Source organism: Mauremys reevesii, linkage group 10 (genome assembly GCF_016161935.1).
Source record: "Mauremys reevesii isolate NIE-2019 linkage group 10, ASM1616193v1, whole genome shotgun sequence".
Classification (NCBI taxonomy): Eukaryota; Metazoa; Chordata; order Testudines; family Geoemydidae; genus Mauremys; species Mauremys reevesii.
This window is the reverse complement of record NC_052632.1, coordinates 19,861,388-19,888,021: the sequence shown is the minus strand read 5'-3', so window position 1 is coordinate 19,888,021 and position 26,634 is coordinate 19,861,388. Positions and strand designations below refer to the sequence as shown.

General features: G+C 39.5%; 1 protein-coding gene across 9 annotated transcripts in view; it reads right to left on the bottom strand.

Moving 5' to 3' along the window:
* FBN1 (fibrillin 1) overlaps nt 1-26,634 on the bottom strand; it is a 227,738-nt gene that overhangs the window by 128,189 nt on the left and 72,915 nt on the right. For all 9 annotated transcript variants that reach the window (XM_039490873.1, XM_039490872.1, XM_039490876.1 and 6 more), the window contains 2 exons: nt 9,173-9,370; nt 5,910-6,035 (listed from right to left, as the gene is read on the bottom strand). In XM_039490873.1, coding sequence (XP_039346807.1) covers nt 5,910-6,035; nt 9,173-9,370 — 324 coding nt within the window. The remainder of the gene's footprint in view (nt 1-5,909; nt 6,036-9,172; nt 9,371-26,634) is intronic.

The following is a 26,634-nucleotide window of genomic DNA, read 5'->3' as shown; positions in this document are numbered from 1 at the left end:
CAACAAGGTATAGAAAATAAGTGAATATAACAGGGGTCAAATTCAAATTAAGTAGCTGAAGAAGCTTAATCCCAATTTATTAACAGTCCCTCTTATGTGCAGCAAAAGAAAACAAGGGATAATGTCCTTGGCCTCTGTATGTCTGATTGTGTGGAACATGGCAAGGACTATATTGCACCTTTCATCCAGAGACAAACAAACTGATAGACCAATTTTATACACGTGTATGTAGGAATCACTTCTTCCATCAATGAAATATTTGAAATGAAATATAGCAAATGGTTAACAGCTACATCACACAACAAGTTAGGGCACGCTATGAAGATATCTATTTTATGTATTAAAAATTATTTGAGGGAAGTTTGGCCACAATAGCTGGGCTAACACCTTTACTAATTCCCACAGGGTCTTTAATGAGCACACATAGAGAGGACCTCAATTGCACATCTCCTTGGAGGTGTCAAGGCAAGAAAAAAAAATGTTATTAATTTGGCTTCCTGCCATTATCAGCCTGAGAATCAGGTGCTTAGTTTAAACCATCCTATAATGAGATCTGCTTATTCTGCTAGGAGAGTACAGACCATCTAAGATTATATAGAGATTGATTCATTCTAAAACCCTCCTCATGTCTATCAAAAATGCATTCTTCCAAACATCTCAGTGAGCTGTTATGATGTCATTTGTGTGGGCCACATTCCACACATTGGTGTATGGGACAGGTGTGACTTCTTGTTCAGTGCTACTTAAAGGGCATTGTCAAAGCCTTGAGTCTGAGCTCCCTGGGAGCAGTGTTGAGACACTTTGACTTCTGCACCAGGATTATACTCCACAGGAGTCCCAAAAGTCTCAGAAACAAAAAAAATGTGGAAATTGAATTTTGATCTGAATAAAGCACTTAATTAACAGAGAAAAATGCAGTTGTAAATGGATCTGATTCAAGTATCTTCTGACTCAAGTTCACCACTGTTTAAACTCAGTGCTGCCACTGTTTATATAGACTCTGACCTTTTTAAAAGCAAAATCACCACTCTTTATTTTAGGTTGAGCCTAACCCAAACAGCATTTCACTGTTTATATTACTGTTGACATTAATATAAATAACAGTGTCATTATTAAGCACGTGAGTTTTATAAAGGTAGGTATGTCTGAGGTACTTGCAGTCATAAAGGTCACTGCAGAAAGAATTACCCCAAGAATAACCATCACCAGCACCAAAATAAAAGTTACTTGGCTTAGCATTAGTGAAACTGAAATGGAGATGATGGCATGAATCAGTGAAACAATCTAATATTTAATGTTCTAAATCTAATCTTTCATCACCTGTGCTGGTAAATAGCACAATAGCTAAAAGGTTTTTGGCTTTCCAACTACTTCTGTTGTCTCACAAGCTAAGAAAGGTCAGAGTTGATAAGAACTTGGATGGAAGACCTCCATGGAAGAGATACATACTGCAGGAAGTATAGTGTTGGTGAGTCAGTAGACAGCTGAGCCAGATCTACTGTATGAATGCCAGAGATGGCATTAGGGCTACCAGAGATGCTACTTAACAGACAAGATGTAGAACCAAGGACTTGACCACTCGTGGTAATTACTGATCCTTGGGGTGTCCTAAAAATGATTCCAATTTGAGTAAAGTACTTTGTGCTTAGTTACATGGTCCCTTCAGTATTTTGAAATGGGGTGTAATGATGCTGTAAACTGTTCAACAGCCATCCCCTTTCACACCAGAGGGAGCTGAAGTGTTATTTTTAATTATTTGCATTGGCTCCAATTGAGAGTAGGCCCCATTGTGCTGGGCACTGTTCAGTCATTTAGTAAGAATCAGTCATTAATCCAGTTTAAACAGACAAAAGGTGGGGAAAAGGAATCATCATCCCCATTTTACGGATGGGGAACTGCTTCACAGAAATATTAAATCACTTGCTAAAGACTACACATTAGGTCCACGGCAGAGCCTGGAACTGAACTTAGGTATCCTGAGTCCCTATCTAGGACTTTACCCACAGACCACCCTTCCTTTCAACACAGTGATTCCTGCATAAATATTTGTACTGTTTGTAATGCACCTAGAGATCCTTTGGGATTAAAAAAACATATAGATATTTAAAAGCCACTCTCCTCTTTAGTGTACAAAATTTGTCAGAAAATTCTGTCATTATTGAATCAAACTTCAGCACAATGCTGAGGCAGCAGACAACTAGAAGCACAGTCTTTTAAATGAAACCTAAATCCAAGGGCTGCCTGGTAACTCATGGTCATTAATGATTGTGACACATTGCACCCCGAAGTAGCACCGTGTAATCCCCGTATTCATCACTGGGGCTAGTTGTGCCATGTAAGTTATCATAGGAAAGGTCATGATCTGCTGAAACCCACTGCTCTGTCAAACTATGTACATTGTTAGTGTGCATGAAGTTATGAGATTCTGCTGTACGGTTGTTATTGAAATATGTTGTGAGTTTGGGAGTTGCCCACTGCTAGTTCTCTAGTGACAACAACCAAGGAGGTGACCAGTGCCCAAGAGGATGTTAAATGGCCATTAATCAGCCAGGGTGTTGTAAACAAAGGATTCACAATTCTTTAAGAGAGTTGCACAAGACCACACCAGGGGTGCAGGGGTGGTGGGATTGCTCAACTCTGACTCAGCAAGGCCCACCAGGACACAGAAGCGGCTCTAGGGATTTTGCTGCCCCAAGCACGGCAGGCAGGCTGCTTTCGGCGGTACGCCTGCGAGAGGTCCACTGAAGCCGCGGGACCAGCGGACCCTCCGCAGGCAAGCCGCGAAAGGCAGCCTGCCTGCCGCCCTTGCGGCGACCAGCAGAGCGCCCCCCGCGACTTGCCGCCCCAGGCACGCGCTTGGTGTGCTGGGGCCTGGAGCCGCCCCTGCCAGGACATGTCTGGGCTAGTATTTTCCAGGCACATGGACTGGGGATATAAAATAGGGGACAGTGGCATCATGTGATTACTTTTCTCCTTCTCCACCTACGCTGAAGACAACAAGAATGGAGGGAAGACAAAGATCTAAACTGAGGTGACTGGTCATAGGTTTAAAGGGAAAGTCTGTGTATTACCATTTGTAACTTACCTGGGGTGAGAAAAACTGCTTGATCCAAATATTGCTTAGCGTAATAAGGTTTAGGATTTAGACTGCATGCTTACTTTTTATTTTCTTTGGCAATTATCTCTGACCTTTTATGCCTACCACTTATAATCACTTAAAATCTATCTTTCTATTGTCAATAAACTTATTTTAATGTTTTATCCTTACCGGTGACTTTGTCTAAAGTGTTTGGGAAATCTGCTCAGTTTACAAAGGTTGGTGCATGCCCACTTTCCTTTGACGAAGCGGTGAACTAGTTAATAAACTTGCACCACTCAAGAGAAGAGCTTAAGCAGTTCAAGGTGGTATATTCCTGGGGTGCAAGTCTGGGGGCTTCTGAGATTTGCTGGTGTTTCCCTGTGTATGGTTCAAGAAGGGCTTGGGGAGCCTTCATGCAACTTAGCTAGGCTTGCCTCTGCATGCTGGTGGCTGAGTGATAACAGCGCCTGGAGGGGTTCACTGCTTGTTACTGGCAAAGAATTTTGATAGACAGTCCAGGCTGGAGAGTTAAGGAGGCACAGCGGTCCCACAGTTTCAGGTTATACCTCAGGGATCCCGTCACAATGACCCTGTGCCATCTCTTAAAAGTAGCATGTTAGCCCAGAAGTCCTAGCAAAATTTCAACATGTGTAACTGCATTCTACCTATGGTATCAGCATTCCCCATGGTTCTTCAACGAGGGAGGCTGATAACAATATAAATAACTAAGTAATATTGTGATTATGTTCCACTAACTTTTCAGATCACATATGCATGCTGATTGAAGGAAAATATAACTGACTCTTCACTGCTGTCAGAACCTGCACATGTCTCTGTAGCAGTCTTTAACAGAATTTCCATTCATTGCAACGTAACCACAGGATACACCAGGTATAGCATATGGAGATAGAAGTTTCCTATACAATTCATCACTGAAGGACCTGAAAATTGCAGTAGTGGTGTTTGCTGGGATGTCCAGGTCTACAGGGTTTCAGTTTTGCCATCATTAATATTTCACAAGACACACGTTCAGTCTTTATTATTCTCCATCTCCTCAGTGCTCTATCCCTCAGAAGGAAAGCCAAACCACCACCAGCCAATGTGAAAAACATACAATATGCAAATTCTTACAAAATGGCTTTCCATAACCCCCAATTAAACTAAAATGTTTGTAAGATATTTATTACTCAAAATGGGGATTTTACCTTTTAAATGACTGTGCTCCAAATTTTCAAAAATGACTAGTGATTCTGGGCCCCTCAGTTTTGAGGGGTCCAATCTGAGACTCTTGAAAGAGGGATGATTTGCAGAGGATGGGTGTCTCTCAAAATCAGGCTCCTCTAAGATGTTACAAGTTGAGCACCCAAAATCATTAAACACTTCTGAAAAATGTAGAGCTGGTTTCCTACTTCTGTTAACATGAATCTATTTTAAACATAACGCCCTAAATCAGAGATATTCAGTCTGAGGTTCTCTTTAATGCATCCCCTGCTAACCCCGCAGGCCTGGGTGCAAGTCCTGATCAGGGGTGGCTCTAGCTTTTTTTGCCGCCTCAAGCACGGCAGTCAGGCAGCCTTTGGCGGCGTGCTTGCGGGAGGTCCCCGCAGGCAAGTCACCGATTCCGCGGGACCGAGGACCTCCTGCAGGCACGCCACCAAGACTGCCTGACTGCCGTGCTTGGGGCAGCAAAAAGGCTAGCGCCATCCCTGATCAGGACTTGCACCCAGGCCTGTGGGGTTAGCAGATAACTGGCATCTCCATGCTGCCACCCAAGGGCAGCTGTAACTAGGCTGCTCCCTGTGATCCACAATCCACAGAAGTTGAACACCATTGGAAGTTCCACTTCAAGTGATCTGACTGACAGTTGTCTTAGCCATCCCTAATAGGCTGCTTGACCCTACGGAAGCCCATGAGGTGTACCAAGCAGTATCCAGGCAACAATATGGATCCCTAGCTAGCTGCCATGACTGCCCTGCTTATGAACTCCTGGTGTTGACCTAGGCTTTGATTTAGATTCTGACCCCTGATCGACCTCCAGAACCACAACATGGATTATGATACTAGGTATTGACACTCAGCTCGATTCCTGACTCTGTCTCCAGCTCTGACCCATGGCTTGACTCCAAACTCTGACTCCAGTTTTCAGGCTCTGCTTGACTCTTGACCCTAACACTGGCTCTGACCCGACTCCAAGATCCTTCCACTAGTCCTGCCTCCCTTGCCCAAGCTCCTGATTGTAATGCACATTTCTGCATTGCCATCTGCCACTCATCTACATAACGAGGACCAAAGCACTGATAAAGGAAGACAAAACACTTCATCTAAAGTAGAAAAGAAAAAACACACAAAATATACAACTTCCAAGGATAGTTAAGTCTTAATCTTGCAGTTGTTACTCAAGCCAAGCTCCTATTCATGTCAAATGGAGTGTTACCCTAAGTAAAGAGAGGGAAATTGGATCCTGCATGTCATATAAGCATTCTTGTAAATCAAATTGTGCAAAGACATGTGCCTCAGATATTTCTAAAGCAAAATATTAGTTCATAAATATTCTATGTTTTCATGTTTAATTTGATTCAGATGTATCTTGAGTTTTTAAGTCTGTAAAATGTTACATGAATAAAACTGGAAAAAGCTGCAGGGCCAATATTTTCTCTGGTTTAGAAGAAGAAAAGCAGATTGTTCATATGTGCTGTGTGCAATATCATTTGCATACTCAAGGAAATAAGAGAGACTGGAACATTTGTGACAATCTTCTAAACAAAGCTGGCATCAAACCAAAGATTCCACCCCCCCCTTACTTTGAGACGAAAGTTCTGAAAGTTCTTACCTTCGCATTTTTGTGTCACTTCATTAAACTTGTGTCCAGCTGGGCATTTGCACTCAAAAGATCCAACAGTATTAATACAATTTCCCCCTTGACAGATCCCAGGGATGGCTTGGCATTCATCCACATCTATCATATAATAAAGGAAAAACACCCACATTTAATTCATTCTTCAGAAAGAGCCATAACAATTTGTCCATGCAGAAACTAAGTAAATATGCCTAAATCTGTTGCTCATCCCATCATAATATTATGATTCTTGCCCGTGAAGAGATTGATTTTGTAATTATATTATAGAAAGAATGATTAATTACAATTCTCTAAAAAAAAATTTGTAAGAAATTGCTTGCTTATTATTGTTTCACCCTTTCAGCTTGCTGCTCTAATATTTACTTCTGTTTTTCAAAACATTCGGGGCATTTTCAATACAGGGAACACTGTCCTCTGAAAATCAGGCCCCTTTAAGGTTTCTCAAATTGGGCACTCACAAATCAAACCCCTTCTGAAAATCTTGACAGGCATGTACAATAAGCATATGCAGAATGAGGCATATGCAGAAATTTTGGATGAGCGCAAGAGCTGCAAGCTACAACCTGTGGGAGAGACCCTTGTTCTTTGTGGTATTCAATCTACTATCGATGGGGAGTTTTTATTCTTCACTCCCACGGGGCAACGGGCCAACTACCCTTAAATAAGTTGTGGTTAGGACCTGGTTTAAGAATCCATGACTGACATTAATGAACAATGTACTTCGACATTATTGACGTAGCTTTTTACTTTCCCTTTTTTTCCTCCTCCTTATATTTAATCTTTAGTTTTAAGAAAATGAAACAACAAAATTGATGGCACCTTGTGGGTAGGAAATTAAATGTGAACATGTCAAGGGATCTCCATTTTTTGTCCCCACATCAATCTTAACAAAGCAAGGCTGCACATAAATATTAAGGTGCAAAAGTCTGGCTAGACTGTGGCTTTCAGCAATGGCTGCATTGGAAAGTGGAAGGGAGGAGCAGCAAAGCAGCAGTGGAAGGTCTTGGAGGTCTCAGAGAATTCTTCTGGGAGCTGCATGGTAGTGCAAGTCGGACCCTGAGCTTCACCATCTGTGAGAGCATTCAGAATGGTCCTCCCACTGGCCGCAGCTCCACAATCCTTGTCTTCTAGCCTCTCTCTGGGGAGTCTATTGCTGCTGGTAAAACTAGATGATTGCAGTGCTTGTGTTCCTCACCGTTACTGGCTTAAACACAGGGACACAAGATGGAGAAAACTCTCTGTCTGCCCTTTGTGAACACCACAAAGCCAGCCACAATCTGGCCCATAACATCAAACACAAAATTACTTTGTCTACAAAAAGGGCTGAGATTCATGTGGGGGCTACAGATGGGATTTTCAAAAGCACCTGAGTGATCTAGGAGTATAAATCCCATTAAAAGCCAATGGAACTTGTGCTTGTAAATTACTTAAACACTTGAATATCTCATCCTACATCTCTGATTCCCCTGATTTTTAAATGTTTAAAATCTCAACCATGACACTTCATTGATTTAACCTTCTGCATTTTTTAAAATATGCCAGATAGACAGACAAAGAGCAGATTTGAACAGTGGGCAACAATTTTGTATTTTTCTCGACACATTTATTTATATTATATATCTTAAATGTGTGTCCATTTGTCTTACTGACTCTCAAACATCACAGATGTGTTCTTTCTTCAGAGAACCTGCGTGAACAAGCCTGGATTTTATTGAACCTGCTTTCATTTTACTATTTAGATCAAATATGGATGTGAAATAACATCCACTAAGATTGAAGACATTTAAGTTATCTGATTTGAAGAGGACTGGATGTCATACAATTGCATGAAGAATAAAGATAACATATAGTTCCATAGCTGGTCTGTTAAAAGTATGGACACAAGAGAAGAGATCAACTGGAAGTACAAGTCAAACCTACAGAGTCAAAACTGGATTGGCATTGCATGTAGTTGCGTGCTAAGAAACCTGCAGTGTGAAGAAACATCCTTGTTCTGGACCATACAAATCATCACAGGTCGCTCTGCAGCCTTCCCGTGACAGAAACAATGGAGAGGTGTAACAAGGTGCAGCCTGAGAGCTGAGGGCAGAGGTCAAACATTTATGCACATACAGTCCCTGACCTGCCAATGACTGCAATACTCAACCGTCTACACAGTTTCTCCCTGCTCTTTCACAGTGAGAGAGGACTGTGCCTTAGGACGTCTGAGGTCAGAATATGGGCACATGTATCCTACAAAAGTAGCATTAACATGTGTCCATCTAGAGGTATATCAGGCCTGTTTGCAGGCACCAGACAGGACTTGGCCAGTGGTACAAGATGTCTAAATGTTTTAATGCAATGGAATGCCTTGAAGTTCTTCACAGGAATTTCATGATTAAATAAAATTAGTAATAGATTTATAATATTTATCTTCTCTATTCTCACAATACAAAATATGTTAGAGAGGTCTAAATGAACAAGTCCCAAAGATACAGTCCTGGGAATTTATAATCCACACCAGTTCAGTACATGGCTGCCCCTGTTAACTTTCTCGTTTCCTGCCAGACATCCAGACAATAAAAGAATTTGTACAGCTGGAAGTATTAGAATAAAAGCCAAAAAAGCAGCGTAAGGACTTTCTAGGGCGAGGCATGCTCAGAAAGAAGCAAGCAACATCTGGGTGGATTTTACAATTTGAACCAAATGCAAATGTATTTCCAAAAATTGTTTAAAATGTACAATAGGGCATTTTTAATTTGGGTGTTTTAAATGGCACGACATGCAGTTTTCTCCAGGTCAGATGAATGTAGCTCAAAAGACAAGACATACAGACCAAACCGAATGCCAACAAATTGAAGTAAAAAAAAAAAATTAAGATAAGCAGAGAGAACAACATCTTCACAGGTTTGGTTTTCTGTCTATCTTGAGTACAGTTTGAAACAGAACAAACCCCTTCTCAGAGTGGTAATGTGTGTATAGAGAAACACCACTATCCAGTCAAATGAAGGAGCTGCTGGCAGTGAAAAAATCATTAAGAACCTGGCTGCTCTCACATGACCTAAGTTACTAGTGCACTTACTTGAACATCATACACTTAGCGAATCATAAAGTAATGTATCTGACATCGTTTTTCCATTCTTCCCCCGTACAGCAGAGAATGGCTTAGGACAGGTTATACAAAGCAATGTAACTCAATCAAGATTAAGCCATTAATAATTTTAGCAGCTCTTGGTGAAGCTTTGCAGCTAGCTTACCTTGACAGGCTCCTGTGCGAATATTTGGAATGAAACCCCGGCGGCAGGGATGAGGCTGAGCTGGACACATTTCACAGGGGTGGCCCCAAGCTCTCCCAACTGTTGCACAGCAAAGGGTTTTTGTGCAGACTATTCCAGTGAGCTGTCCCTGGCACATCTGATTGGTTACCAGTGTGAAGCACGGGCCAGTCCTATAATCTGAACCAAAGAAAGGAAATCTAGTCAGCATCATATTAGAAAGACATTACATAACTCATAACAAAGCAGCACTGGGTAAATAATTTGCAACTAATAATTGACCCCATAAAAATCCCCCCAAATCCCTCTTTCCAACATAGTGATTGTCCATGGGCACATAATTTCTCTCAGGTTTATTTTTAATAGTCAATATATTTGAATATGAAATAAACATCTCTGTGGATTGATCACGATTACTTTACCATGAATATTTGATATTCAAGATGCTCCAAGTCTCCTCATAATTTTCAGGACTAAATGTAAGCCCTGTTTCTTTGTCTTAGTTTCCTTACCATTGCTCTTCATAGAGCCCACATGTATTTGGGTGAGAGGGAGAAGTGAGAAGAAGAAAAAGAATTCCACTACTTTTTAAGGTATTCCTGCACACAATGAGGAGTGAGAGTTTTGTTGTTTTCTTTTATTTAATGGGAGATGCTCAGATATTATCATGATGAGGCATACCTCCGTAAAATGGTAGTCACTCAAATTTATTTGTAACTGGTCAGATAAGTCAGATGGTATTGTTTGGTCCTTGAGGGGATGCATCTTTGCATGGGTACATTTAAAATCAGTCTCCATGGTTATTCACCAATTCAGCTATGCAGGTCCCATTCTGTGAATGGCTGTGGCAGTAAAATTCAACCCCTCAAATGTTCACAGAAAGCCAACACTATAATGCACATGAGCATGGCTGAAGCTACTGTAGTTCAGTTACAAATCTGATCAAATATTTGTACACCTTTTTTGCTTAATGCATGCTTGTATTTAAGATGGTCCCAAAAGGAAAACTCCTTAAACTGAATAACTCCCACACTTTGGGGAAGTTAAGCTCTAGATTTGGATCCACCTTGCAGTTTAGGTTCATATCTAGTAATAACATCAGTGAGGTCTTTTCATCAAATTGAATGAAGTTTGTTTTAATATTTAGCACAGTACTTAAAATTACCCTTATAAAAGAGGTTCTGTTTGTTTCCACAACTGTTGTTTTTAAACAGATCTCAAGGGTATGTAGTCTACATGAAGTTAATTAAGCATAATTTTCATGGTTATACAGACATGTTCCATACCAACCATATGGGTAAACTTTGCCTACATCTGAACTGAGGGCATGTGGAATACATCTGCTTTGATTTGTTTATGGTAGTACAGGCCATTTATCCAACAGACAGAATTAAACTGGGATGTTAATAAAATATTAGTAGCCTTTATTTTGTTCCATTCTCCCACAGCAACAACAAAATAGAAACACCAATTCCTGCTGTCTCCGGCACATGCCAAATCCCACTCATCAAATAAAAATTTTGATCTTTTTACAGAAGATTTATCACTCCCTTTTTTTTTTCTCTCCTTTGAATGGAAAAATCTGGAGGCCAATAAAAAGGATTAGTAAAAAGATTAATTTGGATGCTCACGTTAACCTGTGTTCAGAGAGAAAACCATGCTGTTTTTCAGTGCCAGTTTTTCATATAAGGGCCTGAGCCAATGCCCACTGAGGTCAATAGGACTTTTACCACAAACATCAATCGGCTTTGGATTAGACACAAATAATATATGCTGATACAGTACAAGGTGAATGCTTAGAAAAAGAAAGTGAAATGAGTTCCAGTCAAAATATTAGAAGAAGAAACTCTAATTGTAGAACAAGTAAAGACATTATAAAATCATAGACATGTAGGGCTGGAAGAGACCTCGAAAAGTCATCTAGTCTAGGCGCTTCCTTATGCAGAGGCCGGACAAAGTATACCTAACACATACATACTTATATCACTCACTCCATTTACATTCCTTTAAAAAAACATGTTTGGCTTTGTAAATCATGCTGATTTCAAGAGGTTATAAATCTTGGGCCTTCTTCTACAAGGCCCTCAACTCTCCCTGACTTGGGTCTTGATCCCACAAACTCTTCCTCACAATCTATATATAATCCATCCAAGCTCAAGTCAAGTCAATGCAGCTACTTCAATAAGCAAAGCACAAAAATAAGGGTCTGCATGATCAAGCCGTTAGTTAGGATTTGAGAGTAAAGCTAGTTGAAAAATGCCAGGTAAAAAATAAGAAAAAAATTCAAAAGTTTTCATTGAATATTTTCACTTAAATTTTTGAAAAATCTAACCCTTTTTATAAGCTGCTTGAAAAACAGAAAAAAAAAACTTTTAAAATACCAGTATAGTTGAATTTTGCAAACATTTGCTGCTGAAAACACAAACATTTTCAACTAACTCTAGTTGATGGGACTCAGCACTTTACTGCAGGTGACCACCAGATTGTTGGATAGGGCCATTATTTATTTAATGGGCATTCCACAATATTATACATTCTTTCATGTATCTACTAGTTATTTGCATAAGCCAGTTCCAATGACAGTTTGTCTCAGAGCATGCCTGCCCTGTAGCACTCCCTCCTGACCTAGTGTGGTGTCAGAGCCACTCATTGCCTTAGTTTCCCTTCTCTCGGGGCCCCTTAAGAACTCCATGCCATCCAAGGGGGTATAAGATATAATACCTCTGCTGGGTTCTATCTTATTAAATTCAAATAAACCTGATATAGTCTCTCCCCTTGGGTTCAGGGAGTTGTACAGTCTCCTTTTGGGGGGGCCTAAATTTCTCTGGGAGCGGCTTTCCCTTAGGAGAGCTTCTCTTTGTGTGAGCACCTACCTGCAACTGAGCCTTGATGGCCTTTTATCAGGCTCCAGGGCTCATTATTCCATTATTTGCCTACATAGGCAGTCATTCCCCTTAAATTAGCTTGTCATGGGTTCAGGCTCCCCTTAAAGGGGCCAGCAACTCCCTGGCACAGTTGCATACAGTTCATAAAAGGATGGCAACTGTAACAGCACTTGTGCTCTCACACATTGTCACAAAAAGAATATTAAAGTCAATGGAGTTAGGCCAATTTACGTGAGCTGAAGATCTAGCCCATTAAATCAAGGGGAAGGAATGAGGTTGTGCTGCAGTGGGTCACTCTTGCACTGACTACAGCAACTAGACAACTGTACGTATTTCTTTAAAAGATCCCTTGTGTTCATTAAGCCACCACATTGGCTGCCAAAATACGTACCATTGGCAGACTTGGACCAAAATGCAGCACCGCGATACAGAACGATAATTGGTCCAAGTACAGACTGGATGGCATTGCCCGAGGTGACTCGGAGTATTAGGCCATCTGCAACAACTGCAGCACCCAGATCTGCATCACCCTGGGATCTTTAAGTGCTCACATCACATTAACCTTGATGTCTGTAAGTACAGTGTGTCTTTCTTAAATGTAAATGTATTCTTTAAAAAGTAAATTTTAAATGACTGGAGCACTGATTTTAAAATTCAGATCGGTCTAAGGACCAGAGATGAAATCCTGCTTGTCTTACTCACAGGAGTTACCATCCTTAAGTTGATGGAAATTCTCATGCAGAGACTTTGCACCAGCCTTAAAGGACAATGGTTCAAACTAAGGGCCTCATCCCGCATTATACTCGATGACAGTCCATGTAGATGTGTGGATAGTTTCAGGCATGGTTGATGGCCAAAGTTGCCAGACCCACCTCCAATTTTATTTTTGGACCACTGATTTAAAAACCATCTGTAGAAACCAAGACCCCTTTTCCACTTTTGCAGATTGGCAGTCTGATTATAAAGTACTGGAGCCCTTCAAAATCAATACACAATTTCACAAGGAAATACAGCCACTGATGTTCATTGGAGTCACGTGTACCTAAATGCACATGAATAGCTTTGAAAATTACCTTTATATTTTAGCTGAAGATGAGACTAAAGACTTAAGTCATACTAAAGAAGTAGACTGGGAGAAGGAGTTTGCTTTAGTCCATTGTGAAGCAGGGTGGAAAAAGAGAAGAGGATTATACACAGACCACTATGTAGAAAAACAGTCTCCAAAGGTCAGCGTAAATGAGATATTCCATGTACTACTACAGCTAGCCAATGATCAAGAACTGTCAAATCAACCTCATCACGCAGGCAAGGAAACATGTCAAAAGAGAAGGAGTTATTTAACACTTGGAATCTGGTCAGTGGATAATTTGTTACAAAAGTATCAGAAGAAGGAAGAAAACACCTACTGATTTCCATGTTACAGTGTCACCAACCCAGGTTTCTGAAACAACGCAAGAAGGAGAAAGGAGAAAAACAAAATAATGGAAGAGGAAGGAACAATATGAGGAAATATCTTCAACGTACTATTACAGCGTACGGGGAGAAATTTCTACTTTTGCCTTTCACATCAATGGTATTTGTGGCCTATACTCCTCCTGTCTTCTATAGGAACTTAGCATTTTTCAACTGAATTCACCCTAAAAGGGCCAGGACTTTGATCAGGGCTCTAGTTATTAATAAGGAAAAGCATTTAATTTACTAGATAATTAAAATTCAGTGAACAGTAATATAATGGTAGATGCTATATGAGAGAGAGTTTCATTTTTTTGTCCCAGTCCCCTTCCCCCTGGGATGGCAGAGGCAGAGACTGCTCTAGCCACACATCCAGTTCTGTGGAAGAGGGAAGTATTTGCATTGCTCAAGAGAGTCCCCATCAGTTGAAAAGAAAAAGTTGATGGATTCCAAAAGGAATTTCGTCCAGTCTTTGTCTAGAAGTATGTGGCGGCATCATTTATTTTGGGGGACAAAAAGGGAACACAAGCAAAAGGTTGGATAGGAGAGAAAGGGAACACATGCGAATCCCTAGACCTCTGGAAGGGATTCCAAACAATGTTGGACAGTTTTGATCTGATTGAGTAAAAAAAAATTCTATACTGTACCTCAACTGTCCAACAGACAAAGTTGGAATTTAGTACTTTGGGTCAAATTTTCAAGAGGCCTCAACTCAGTTTCATATCTTGTGCCTGCAATTTTGTAAGCACAAATTCGGTGCATGCAAATTAGCTGTGTCTCTAAAATTACAGCAACAAATTTAGAGACTACTTTTGAAAATTGAATCTTTATTGGGAGGTGGGAGTAACACAGAATATTTTATTTTTCAAAGAATTAATACTAAAAATATCCTTATGTCTATTATATAACTATCTAGGTAAATACTACATTCACCTAGATTGGTACAAAGAAGATTCATGACATGATAGAATTTCCAAAACAGGACCTGATCCTGCAGTGCTTACACAGGCTAAAAAAACTCCCATTAACTTAGCTGATGTTACAAAGCTGTAACTACATAATTATGCTATCATGTACTGTTAAAGAGCTTGAAACCAATGACCACATAGCAGCAGTGTGAATGTTGTAGTAAATACTATCTGTTACAGTTGTGATTCTTTGGGAAAACATTCTTTCTTGATAGGGTTGGAAAGTTTAGATCCTAAAGCAAAAAGTGTTACCTGGGATTATTAAGAGTCTCTTCCCACAATTTTAAGCCACAAAAGACTTCCAGGCCCATGGTTACTTCTCAGACAAGTACAGATGCTTCAACAAATATTTTATGTTTGTATGTTACTTTTAAATTGTTTTTAACATTTGTAACAATGTAACACGAGCCCTCTTTTAATCTTCTATTTGTGTATATCTGATGATTTGAAGATGGGATCATGATGATCTTGATTGTAGCAAAGATTCCAGATCAGATGCAAACTTTAAATAAGATCAGCATCAAATACATCAGTGCTGCAATCTAGAAATGGGATGGAATCAAAACTTTGAATCCATATGTTGAGGGTCTTCAAAATCCAATTGTAGATACAGATCTTGATTTTGAAAATGAATCCTGGTCTTGTTAGTGAACCAAAGCAAACCTTCGCATCTGTAAACCTCTGAGCTTTGGGACATTCAAAATGCACCTGTGGAACATGCAAAATTTGTGGCTTGAGCCCATCACTACTGTAAACACTAGTGAGAATCTATCAATCACTGGACATCTCAGTAACACTGGTTTGTGACAGCAAGAGGAAAGATCACTGAAAAAAGTACCTAACTTAACTCTTCCTACTGAAAGATCTCAGCTAAATGCTCATGCCAAGATAAATCTAACCCTGGTGACCTTGCAAGCACAAAATGCTTCCTGTAACGAATTAATTAGCATCAGAAATGCAGCAGCACAGAAGTGGCATTTCTGGCAAATTAATTTTAGAGAACTACACATATTCTGTAAGAATGAACACCAGTCTGTAAACAATCTCATGTGGGAAGGTGAGTGGCAATTTATTGACTCTAATTAAAACAGATGCTAATGACACCTCACAAAGAATGGAACCTACAAGAAGATTTCCGAGGGTGGTTGTAACTGCCTCTCTCTAATAGTAAAAGCACGGGGCCAAATTCTGCTGCTCTTGTTCAGACAAAGCTCCCAAAGAACTCAAGGGGAATTTTGCTTGAGTAAAGATGGGAGGATTTGGCCCAAAGATTGTAGGAATGGGCAATATATGCATTCCACAAGCAATAACACTGTTCTGAAGAATCTGTATTTTATCTATTTTGTGGTTTGTGACTCTGCTGTCAAGAGGATGCAAATATTGGTTTATTGTAGTGTTCACTCTAACAGATGATGTTAAGGTTACATACAGAGGAGAGACCTGCTCTTAACTTCGAGGAAAATTACTCTGTGTGGGTGAAACCTTACAAATAAAATATAGGCGGTTTCTTATTTTTTTCCTTTTCTTGAAAAACCAAGAAAATTAAATGCAAATAATTATATGGATGTGGTTTTTCTCTCAAACTAGTATAAAGCATTAGTAACTCCACATAAATCTCCACATAGTAACTCCACATAGAAACCTGCTTAGAAAATATATTGGGTTTGCCCCATAAACTGCAGTATTAATGTTCCAAACTGTTGTTTGGTGTATTAATATTATAGTTTATATAGAACACGAGATATGTGTTATACAGAAACATAACCATTTGCCACAGCAGTGTGTGCGTCAATAGTTTATTGGTGCACAGCTCCTTTATGCATACCCCAATACCATACTATTACTCATCTGTTGTGGCTAATTTCTTAACAAGTCAATACCACTGACTTACTTTTCTAGAAGTCTTGAACTGAGCAGCCACCTGCCGTGGGTGTATTTGTGCTGAGCAGGCCTTCAAGACCAATACAACTTAAAATACTAGTTGCCTCACTTTCACTGTTAATATACATTTACCTCCCACCAACTACAATATTAACAGAGAAACACTGTTTCAGTCACCACATGTTCCACAGTATTTCAGTCACTACTGTCTCCTGAACTAAAAGAGCAACAGAACTGCATGGAAGGAACAAAATGATGTAAATTCATCCATCAGTCTCCAACTATTTCGAATCCAAACCTTTATAACAATTATAAACAAAAGGAGGAGCTATATACTTATACATGACAGAGAAGATCACAACATGCCTCTTTCCAGAAGGTGATGTGTGCTATGACTGAAACAAGATTAGACTGTATTCTACAAATTACTGTGAGGCCGAGAACTGATGGGAAAGTGACAGACGACTGAGTGTAGTATGTTATTGCCTGATAACCAGACACGCTCAAGGTCCTATGGTAGAGGAGGGAGAGCTTGTATTTTTTTTTTTAAACAAATATTATGCTTCACACACACCTTGCAAAAAAACCCAAATAATGCAATCTAATGTATTTCACTGCCGTAAAGAGGTGGGGAAGGCAACTACACTGTGTCCCTGCTTCCCTTACACAATGTCCGTCAGTTGCTTATATATAGCACTTTCAACTTGGTTATGTGACTCACCTAACGGCACAGACTGAGTCAGCAGCAGACCTAAGACTCAAGAGTTCCTAACTTTCTTCATCTAGCTTGCTATTTTGTATAAAGTTGTCCTTTTAATAGTGTATCAAACTATGTGGCAAGAAGAATTTCAACCAATCATCCCCAGAGTACCCAATTACAAGGATTATCCCTTCACAGGTGACACTGAAATTCTGCTTGATAACTGTGTCCACTCCTTTTTCTACATGAGCCATTTCCTCAAAAAAAAAATCACTATTTAATACTCACATTCTCCCCCACACATGCATCCTAGCCAAGCCCTAAAACGTATCATTGCCATGGATTTTCCAGGAGACGCAGCAGGGGGCTTTCAAGCCGTCATGAGAAAAGAAAACAACAACACTGTAAATGTTTATAATACTATTTCTTAGTATGCTTAGCTGCCTCTCATTATTTTCCTTAGTCATGTAATAGGAATAAGGATCATGATGTTGGCACGCACAGTACTTGCAATAAGCTGCTTTATTGCTCTAACTTCAGCATTTAATCAGCCACAAAAGTTGTTTACTGCTTCATATACTGCAGCACCACAAATGTCATCGCATAATTTATAACTTCAGTGACCCCATTTCTCTATGTCTCCACCACCTTTCCTTGTTGCTCGTACTGTAGTCATAGATTGCCTCGCTGGCACAGTTTAACCTAAATTTATTTTCCATTCTGTAAGCTTTTTCAAAAATCCATTTTTGCAAGATGATCTTTTTAACATGCCTATCTAGCAAATGCTATCTAGTATTCCTGGGTACTGGTTAAAGAACAGGGCTTTTAAATAATAGTTTATTATCCACATAAGCCTAATTATCTTTTATCAGCTGCATTTGATGTACAGAACAAATCAGGCTGACCATTTTAAAAAGTATTTTGGCAGTCCATGTTCAAGAGCAAATATACAACTCTTTTCATGCCAGTTTTGTTCTTGCAACTGACCCACTTCTCAAAGTCTGTCATTGAAAAGTAAAACTAATAAAATAAAAAATAATATTCAAAAATTATTATAGAATTGGAGTGATTTGTTGCACACATTTTAATCCAACATGCAGACTAAGCATTTCACCAAAATCAAGGCTTTAGCTCTGTTGGTCCCAATTATGTGCGGCAGTAGTCCAAATACAGAAAATTGTTACCACATTTTATTCTTTTTCATGATGAAGAAAACAGTAAGCAATGCAACTAAACGGAGAACTTCTCATATCTGAATAATCAGTTACCTGACACATTCTTCCCCCTCCCCCCATTTCCTGTATATCCTAAAAAGGAATGCTCTGTTGTAGCTTTTCATTTTTTCAATTCTTCTCAAAAGATTATAACAATAATGAAATAAAATTCAAACTGATTTTTTTTCTCTCCTCCCTTTTGCAAAGAATAACAAATTTTGGTGACATATTTACTGTCGAGCCCCGATGATTATTAAAGAGAATGGGTTCAATTTAAACAGTCTGGAAGTTCCACTTAAAAAGAACAAGTTGGCTGCAGTTATTACTTCTTTTTAAAAAGAGTTCTTAAGAAGTGCCACGTTATAGAAACTCTCCTAACACACCACAGATATTAACTATTAAACAGCAAGGTAAAGACAACACTAGTAGACTAACTCTTTGGGTCTGTTTTTCTATCTGGCTCCAAAAGACATTGACTAGAAAATAGTTTAGACTATCCAAAAGCAATGCAAACTGTGTAAGAAAAATAGATCCTAATGAGCTACAGTAGATTAAATAGAGCAACCTCTGGGGTACAGGGAGGGAGGGAAAGAGGAGAGGAAATGCTCTTACACAGACAATATGACACCCAGAACTGAAAGGGATACATCCACAATTTAAAAAAAAAAAAAAAAAAGGTGCCGGGTAATTTTTGTTTAAAAAAAAAAAAAAAACTAGAATGTTCTCTCCATTTCTTTTTAAAATATAAATATTCCTCTGCAGTGTGATGAAGCCAAATGCAACCATAGCATGCTGGGGTGAGACCCAGTCCAGAAATTAAACGGATTACAAAGAAAAGGGGGAGGTGAGATGAAGGGAACTGGCCAGTTTCAACGTCCAAGCTAAATGAAATGCAAAGAGTGAACGCACAATGGAAATGGTGGAAAAGAAATTAGAATATGTATTTCAGATTGGATAATTTAAAGTGATAGCAATAAATGTGGTCAGGAAGTTTTTTGATAGGAGTATGTTTGCATCATACATAATCGCTTTTGTGATCCTCTCTCAGAGTGCAGGATTTCTAGACTTCTGGCAGTCCCTTAATGAGATTAGAGCAATCGCCAGTCTCTTCTTACCCCATTCTAATGGCTGCCAAAAATCAGCTGGCTTGGGAAGAGAAAGTCTCTCCCTCTTTACCATAACAAAATGGAATCAGCACTCATGGGAAATTATGGCTATGGAAAAAAGTTTCCCCTATGCAGAAATAATAAGCGTGCAGACTATACTGGAATGTGGACTCTGACACACAGCACATGCTCACTCATCCAACTCTGTTCTGCCAGGCATTTGTACAGATTTTCAGGTTAAAAATCTAAGCATTTCAGAAACATTTGATTAGTCACAGATTTTAACTGCTGTAAAAATTAAAGTCCTTCATTACTCAATTTGTTCAATTATCAGTGCCAATAAGCAATAAACTATCACTATTTTTTGCATAAGATAAGGGAAACTTATATAATTCCGTGCAGTAACTGCTTGGCTAAATGCACCAAAACCACTATTTGGAGACAATAATAAATAATATACAAATATTCTATTTCATCTTCATAGTGTGTCCTTGATCATGATTTTATATCCACATTGCACTTTGCATCCCAAAAGGTCTCAGAGCATCTTATAAATTGAAACAGATATAGAAACAAATAATTTCAGACACCAATATGGTACATTCAACTCAGCAGCTAATAGCACTCAGCAACACTGCACAACCATTTTTGTCATGGGACTAGATTCTGACTTCATTTACAGTGCTGCAAATATGGAGTAATTCTCACATCAATGGAGTTACTCTGTATTTACACTGGTGTAACTGAGATCAATCTGGTTCGACATGTTTAGCCATCAAGGTGGTGTTCATTTTACTGTGTATTTTAACAACGAATGCATGTAGTACTGATACTTCAATAACTCTGATTAAACCATCACTGAGATTTGATGGGAAAAGTGTACAACAGGTATGAGAATAAATCATGTCTCCATTACATCAGGTAATTAGGAAACACCTTCTTTTCTCTTTGTAGGCAAAAGAGCTGATCCACCTGCATAACATTGTAACCTATAAACATTTGGGGTTTAATTCAGGCTCAGACACAGTAGCTGAGATTCCACTGAACTGGAAGCAGCCTATGAAACACCGCCAATCCCAATTTACTAATATTTGGTTAGAAAAAACTAACCTCTGATAAAAATGGGAAGTGGTATTGTTGCTTTGAAAGGATCCTAACAGCCATTCATTTCTCGGTCATGCATAGCAGCCATAGGGGATGTAGTTCAGGGAGTGTTCTGCTTGTGAAGTGCTATTGTGTGTGCGGGTGTTCCAAAGACAGCGAACAGCTACACTCTGCATGACTGATGCCTGCAGCAATGCTCTGTGGGATGTTCATCATCCCAGGGACGATAAAACTAACTGATTTCAACTCACAACGATGCCGTCACCTTTACATTAAAGCTACAAAATCCAGTTTTTCTAAGGAATAAGAGGCATCAAGCTAGGCAAAAATAGAAATCAAAACCTGGAATCCTTAGCCATAGGCTGTTACCAAGTTTTAAGGTCAAATTCTGCCTTTATATGCATGATAGGCAGGAAGTCTTACTGAACTTCCCAGTAGGCAACTTAATGAAGATCACCATTATTCAATATTTGTTAAACTTGACATATTGGTTAAAGTAGAATTGTAAGTCTTCCTAAAAGGCTTTGGGCATTTTCATGCATACCAACTATGGCAGACCTATTGTTGCTATTCAGTATGTAAAAATAATTCCACGTTCTCAACATATTGTTTAACATTTCCTGAATTTTGTATAACATCTGTGATGATGTAATTTGCTTTTCCTTAGTCTTCCTGCTAGCTATGTATACATTAATGTAACAGGTACTGCAAAACTATCTAAGCATTCAACAAAAACAAAACAAAACAAAAAAACAACCCCAATTCTTCTACTTCCTGGTGGGAGATCCTAAGATTCTATTTGTCCCATGCTTGATGCCAGTACAAGCCAATAAGTCTTGTAGGCTTCCCATGGGAACAACTGCTTTCCAACATACCTTGTTACCTACCAAAATTTAATTTCCTCACCAAAATTAATTGCTGTAAACAAATGACTGATACAAATTTTCGGACGTGTCTACTAATTTGGGGCATGTCCATTTCCAAAGTGCTCAGCTTTAGAAGTCTATGGTGAAAATTCTGGCCTCAATTAAGTCAATGAGAGTTTGTTGCCAAGACAATCATTTAAATAACACCGCTACATCCTCCTTTTCAGAGGTGCTTAACACCTTTCACCCCGTTTGAAGTCAATGGGGGCCGCCGCTGCTCAACACTTATGACAACCCATCCCTAAGGGTGAAACCCTGGCTCCACTGGACTCAAAGGCAGAGCTCTCAGTGATTTTAATGGGACAGGATTTCATGCTCAGGGACTACAGCTCTGGATCCAAAAACAGAACCCCTCCCCCACAAAGTTAGAAGCCTCTTTTGAAAATCAGCCCCATCTTGGCTCAATCATAAATGACATGGTCCAGTTGTATTTTACTAATGATCTGCTCCTGGGGAAGTGTCAAAAGCTTGGAAATCTTAATTTATACCGAGTGGTCCATTGCATGATTTGCTTTTTAGTTCTGGAAGATTCCTAGCTAGTTATTTTGAAGATCCCCTTGCAAAAAAATAAAGGCTTCTCTCACCTCCACGCTGTGTAAATCCCAAAGCTCCTTCAAAGTGGAACTTTTTATTTGTTGCCAGGACAATCATTTAAACATGTCAATGTAAATATGTAAAACATCTGGATCCAATGGAGTCAAGCAGTTGATCCAGAACAGTGGTGCTCCCAGAATCCATGTCAATGGGAACTAATAAATAGGAACATTTTCTCAGAGGGGAGGGGGGGAGCAAAGGGCTCAAGCAGGCTGTCAGCAGAAACTCAATTACTACACTGACATGAACACGTAGTTCTGTTCATTCCTTGCATGCTTACACAGAACACTGTTGCTTCCACACAAAATAGCATGATCTCTTGAGTGGGAATGGAGAACATATATGAAAGGGAGCCTGTGCTGTGTTTCCTTCCCCCTAAACTAATTGGGGGACAAGTGACTAAAGCAAAAGCTTTGATTTTATTATATACTTTGCTATATTCACTATATATGTTATGCTATAGTATATAGTACTATTTATTTTATAGTATAGTATATACACTATACTATATATTTTACTATGATACTGTGGATATAAATAGAATTCAATCTCACTTGAGTGTTCATACCTGGCATTGGAGAGAACATCTCAACTGTAGGCCGACGTGTTGGAAACCTCCCTAAATCCCAACGTGGGAGTTCCTAACACACAAGTAGAGTGGGGTTAACCTGCCTCCCCTTTCTCTGTCTCTCTCTCTCTTTCTCCAGGGTAACATAACTGAGTGTAATGTACTACTTAACCAGGCATGATGCACCGTGGTTAATTCATCATGAGAAATGAGCCATGGCAGGAATTTATAATATGAATATTACTGAAAGCCATGAAGTGTGTGGGGTGGTGGTGGTGGTCATGAGAGTGTATTTAAAATACATTTATACCCTTAATATCTTTTCAAATTTGTCATAGTTAAATATATTATTTATGGCTTAATGCTAAACTTTTTATAAATAAAAGCAGTTTGGAAAAATTTATGAACTGCATAGCGTACTCCTGCTAACAGGTGAAAGCAGATGCAGGAACTGAGGTCCAGATGCCTGTCTAATGTATATGCATCACTTGATAGTTTTACCAAGCGCTGTATATAATAGGCTGGAAATTGCTTACTGACTGAATCATTAAAAAGGAAGGATGCTCCTCAGTTTAAGACAGATGGCTGGGACTCAGGAGACCTGGGTTCAGTTCCTAGCTCTGCCACAGATTTCTTGTGTGTCACTGGACAAGTGACTTAATTTTCTGTGCTTCAGTTCCCCACCTGTAAAATGGAGTTGACAGTACTTCCTTCATACACACACAATCCGGGAGTTCTGCCTAACGAGACTGTAATCTCTTTGGGGCAAAGATCTAGTATATGTTTGTACAGCACTTGGCACAATAGGGCTCCAAGCTCATTTGAGACTTCTTGGCACCACTGTAATACAAATAATAAATAAGAACTTTCATGTAACATTTTTTCATGCTAAGATCCTCTAACTTTCTATGCACAGTTGGTCCCCAGCTTCTAGTCAAAGTCCATAGGAATTATTTCCTGAGATTTTCTGTGTTGTACAAGAGTACCGGCAATAGAACACATTCCTCGGAGGAATTCATGTGCACTCAATTAGATAGTCTAATTAATTTTCCAACTCAATAAGTTGCATGAACAATTTTTTACACAAAAATGTGCCTCATCTGGGCATATGCGAAAAGCCAATCCACAAGCCCTCAGAATCTGTCTCTTGGCAGCTAGACAAGGGGTGTTCACTCGCAGCAACACATTCCCATGTGGCAGCAATGCCCTCACAGGTGGGATTCATATTTCTGACATGAGAGGTGGCTTAACACATCAGGGAGAAAGAAGAGGGTTTTTTTCCAATACAGACAATGTAGAGAGAGTTGCCCTAACAGGACCCCTTAGGGCTGATCCATCAATCAGTATTGATAATACTTACGTAGTTTTCAACCAGACGGAAAGTGATGTGCTACATAGCAGCTAATAAGGGGCTCAATCACGCAGTTCTTAATTAGGCAACATTTACACTGAAGTCAATGGGAGCTTTTGCCTGAGTATGGAGTGCAAGATTGAGCTTGAAATACGTGAGAAAGGAATACTCTATGAAATGCAGCATCTCATCTTACTTGGGAACTCTTTTTAAATACCAGGTTCTTCAGCAAACTTCTATTTAGCTGCCATGACATTTGCCTGTACTTCCTTTCCCATCATTGTGATCGCTAAAAAAATTCTTATTCCACACTGACGTAATGAAGTGTTTGTGAGACCACAATTGCAATTGTAAAGTCTGAAACAGTGGGCTGAAGCATTTCTAAAGGAATCCTGCAGGAGACAATAGCCAATTATAGAGGAGAAAAGCTGTTATTTGATACACAGATTTCTTGGTACACAGCAACAAGGGTAAGAAGATACAGAAGAAGTATGTGACACTTTAATAGGGTTTTTATTGGATGTATTACTGTAAGATTTGCTTGAGTGTAGACTGGGCTCATAAATCCATCAGGCTCAGGAAAGAGAGGCATATACCAATCTCCACAAGCCACCAAAATAAAACCCTCAAAAACATTTTTAGATGGTGTTTTAGTAACAATATAATTTCCTCTGTTTTAATGAAAGTGCCCAGGCAGTGCCTCCAGTGCATGGGGAGGATGGAACAAATTTGAGGAAAAGGGGGAAAACAGGAGAGGAAAGGGGTTAGAGAACAGGTGTGAGGGAAACAGAGATAAACAGCCAACAAAGAAAGACAGAGCATAGGAAAGAGGGATGTAGCAAGGGAGAAAGGATCAAAGTGAATATAACGGGTGGGGAGGCAAACAAGAAGGTGGTAAAGGGAGCAAGAGGAGAGACAAACAATGGGAGTGAGGGGAGGGGAGAAAAAGAAGAGATGGGTCAGCCAGCCATGAGGGGCCAGCCAACCAGGAGAGGGAAGCTTGCCAGCAAAGGCCAGCCAACCAACTAGTTAAAAGGGAGGCATAGCCAGGAGCAGCCAGCTAGGACAAGAACCTGAATACCAAACTGACCCCAACAAGTCTTGGTTCCACCCTGGGAGTAGGGCACCTTGCCTTACTGGATGTTATTTTCAAAGAAAGAGAGGAACAAAAGCAAGGTTCTGTTCATATTCTGTCCAGCAGAAAGGTATCGGCTTGAGAAATGCATGAGAATATAAAAGCACCGTGATAAGTAGATCATTAACATTAGACTGTCTTCTCTGGCTATTTTCTCTGACACATTATGTACTAACTAGCACTAGGCGACCACATATGAATAAACAAAGTTACATAAATTGAAGCCATTAACCTCATATTTTCCAAAAGGACCATTTCCCATCTGTAGACAGTTGATTTCCACATTCTTTTTGGCCTGTTCTCCTCAAGCTGATGTGGTCCAAATGTTTTGCCCTATATTATTCTCATCCTTCATTGTCAGACAATAGGAAAAACAAATGCTTCACCAGATGAAGTAAGAGTTAAAAGGTTGCAAACAACATCAGGAATGGCTTAATCCAGCTGCAGAGATGACATATGCCATAAATGACATAACCCCCACCCACCCACCTCACACACACAAAATGCAGTAAATTGGCAAATGAAAGTAAACCTGAAGTCAGTGAGAATCTATTACTTCAACAGGCTTTGAATCAAGCCCATGAACCTGTTCCAGCCAAATCCAACTCTCCCAACCTCTCAGCCAATACAGATTCACACTCCGAAGTAGTGGACATTATGCCTATTAGGGACCAACTTCTGTCTAGGATTTAAGGCAAAAGAACCATTAAGTTACATGAGAGTACAGGGGCTTCCCATAATTGTTGGGAGGAGAGTGGAGAAAATGGAAAACAGGATGGGGTTAACCAGTGATAAACCAGAACTCTTCAAATTGAAGTGTTAAGGAGAGTAAGCTTATAGAATGCAATACAGTATATACAGTTCCTCTGTGGGAGCTCTGGCATCAGCCTGAAATGCAAGGTTTAGTAGTTATGGTGCCAATTCAAACTTGTACTTAAAAAGAAATTTTTTAACTATAAGTTTGCAAGGTTGAAAGGAAGTTTTTGGTTTTAAGTTGTAATTGAAGGGAACATTTACGGATTTAGATGGCCACTGATACACACACATCAGCCCCAGAAACGTTAATGGCAGAACAGACTATTTTGACTGATACTGAAAGTTACAGCTGCATTCACACCAATACTGTGGGAAAAGTTTTAGGTGGCTTTAAAAAGCAAAGCAAAACAAGAACATCCCATAAAACAATAGAAAGCCCATAATTTGGGACACTTCAGAGACAGAGAAAACTTCCTCCTAATTATCACAGTTATTTTGCATTCTGTCCAAAAGGCAAGTTCCCAGAAAGTATGTTATTTATCCGTATCCTTCCTGTTAGGAGGTGCTCGGGTTAGGAACAGCCGTGAACCCTTATTTTAATAATTAAGCACCGCTTTTCATGCCATACTTCTGATAGATAAATTGGAATTAGAAAAATGTTTTTCAAGCATTAAATTATTTAGTGTTATAAAATAAAATCAGCTTGATGTGGTTAGGCTGCCCTTAAGCACAGAACTTTTATTAGTGTGTAAATATACTGTAAGCCTAAATTATAAAGATAATGTAGTTTAGCCCACGTTTAAA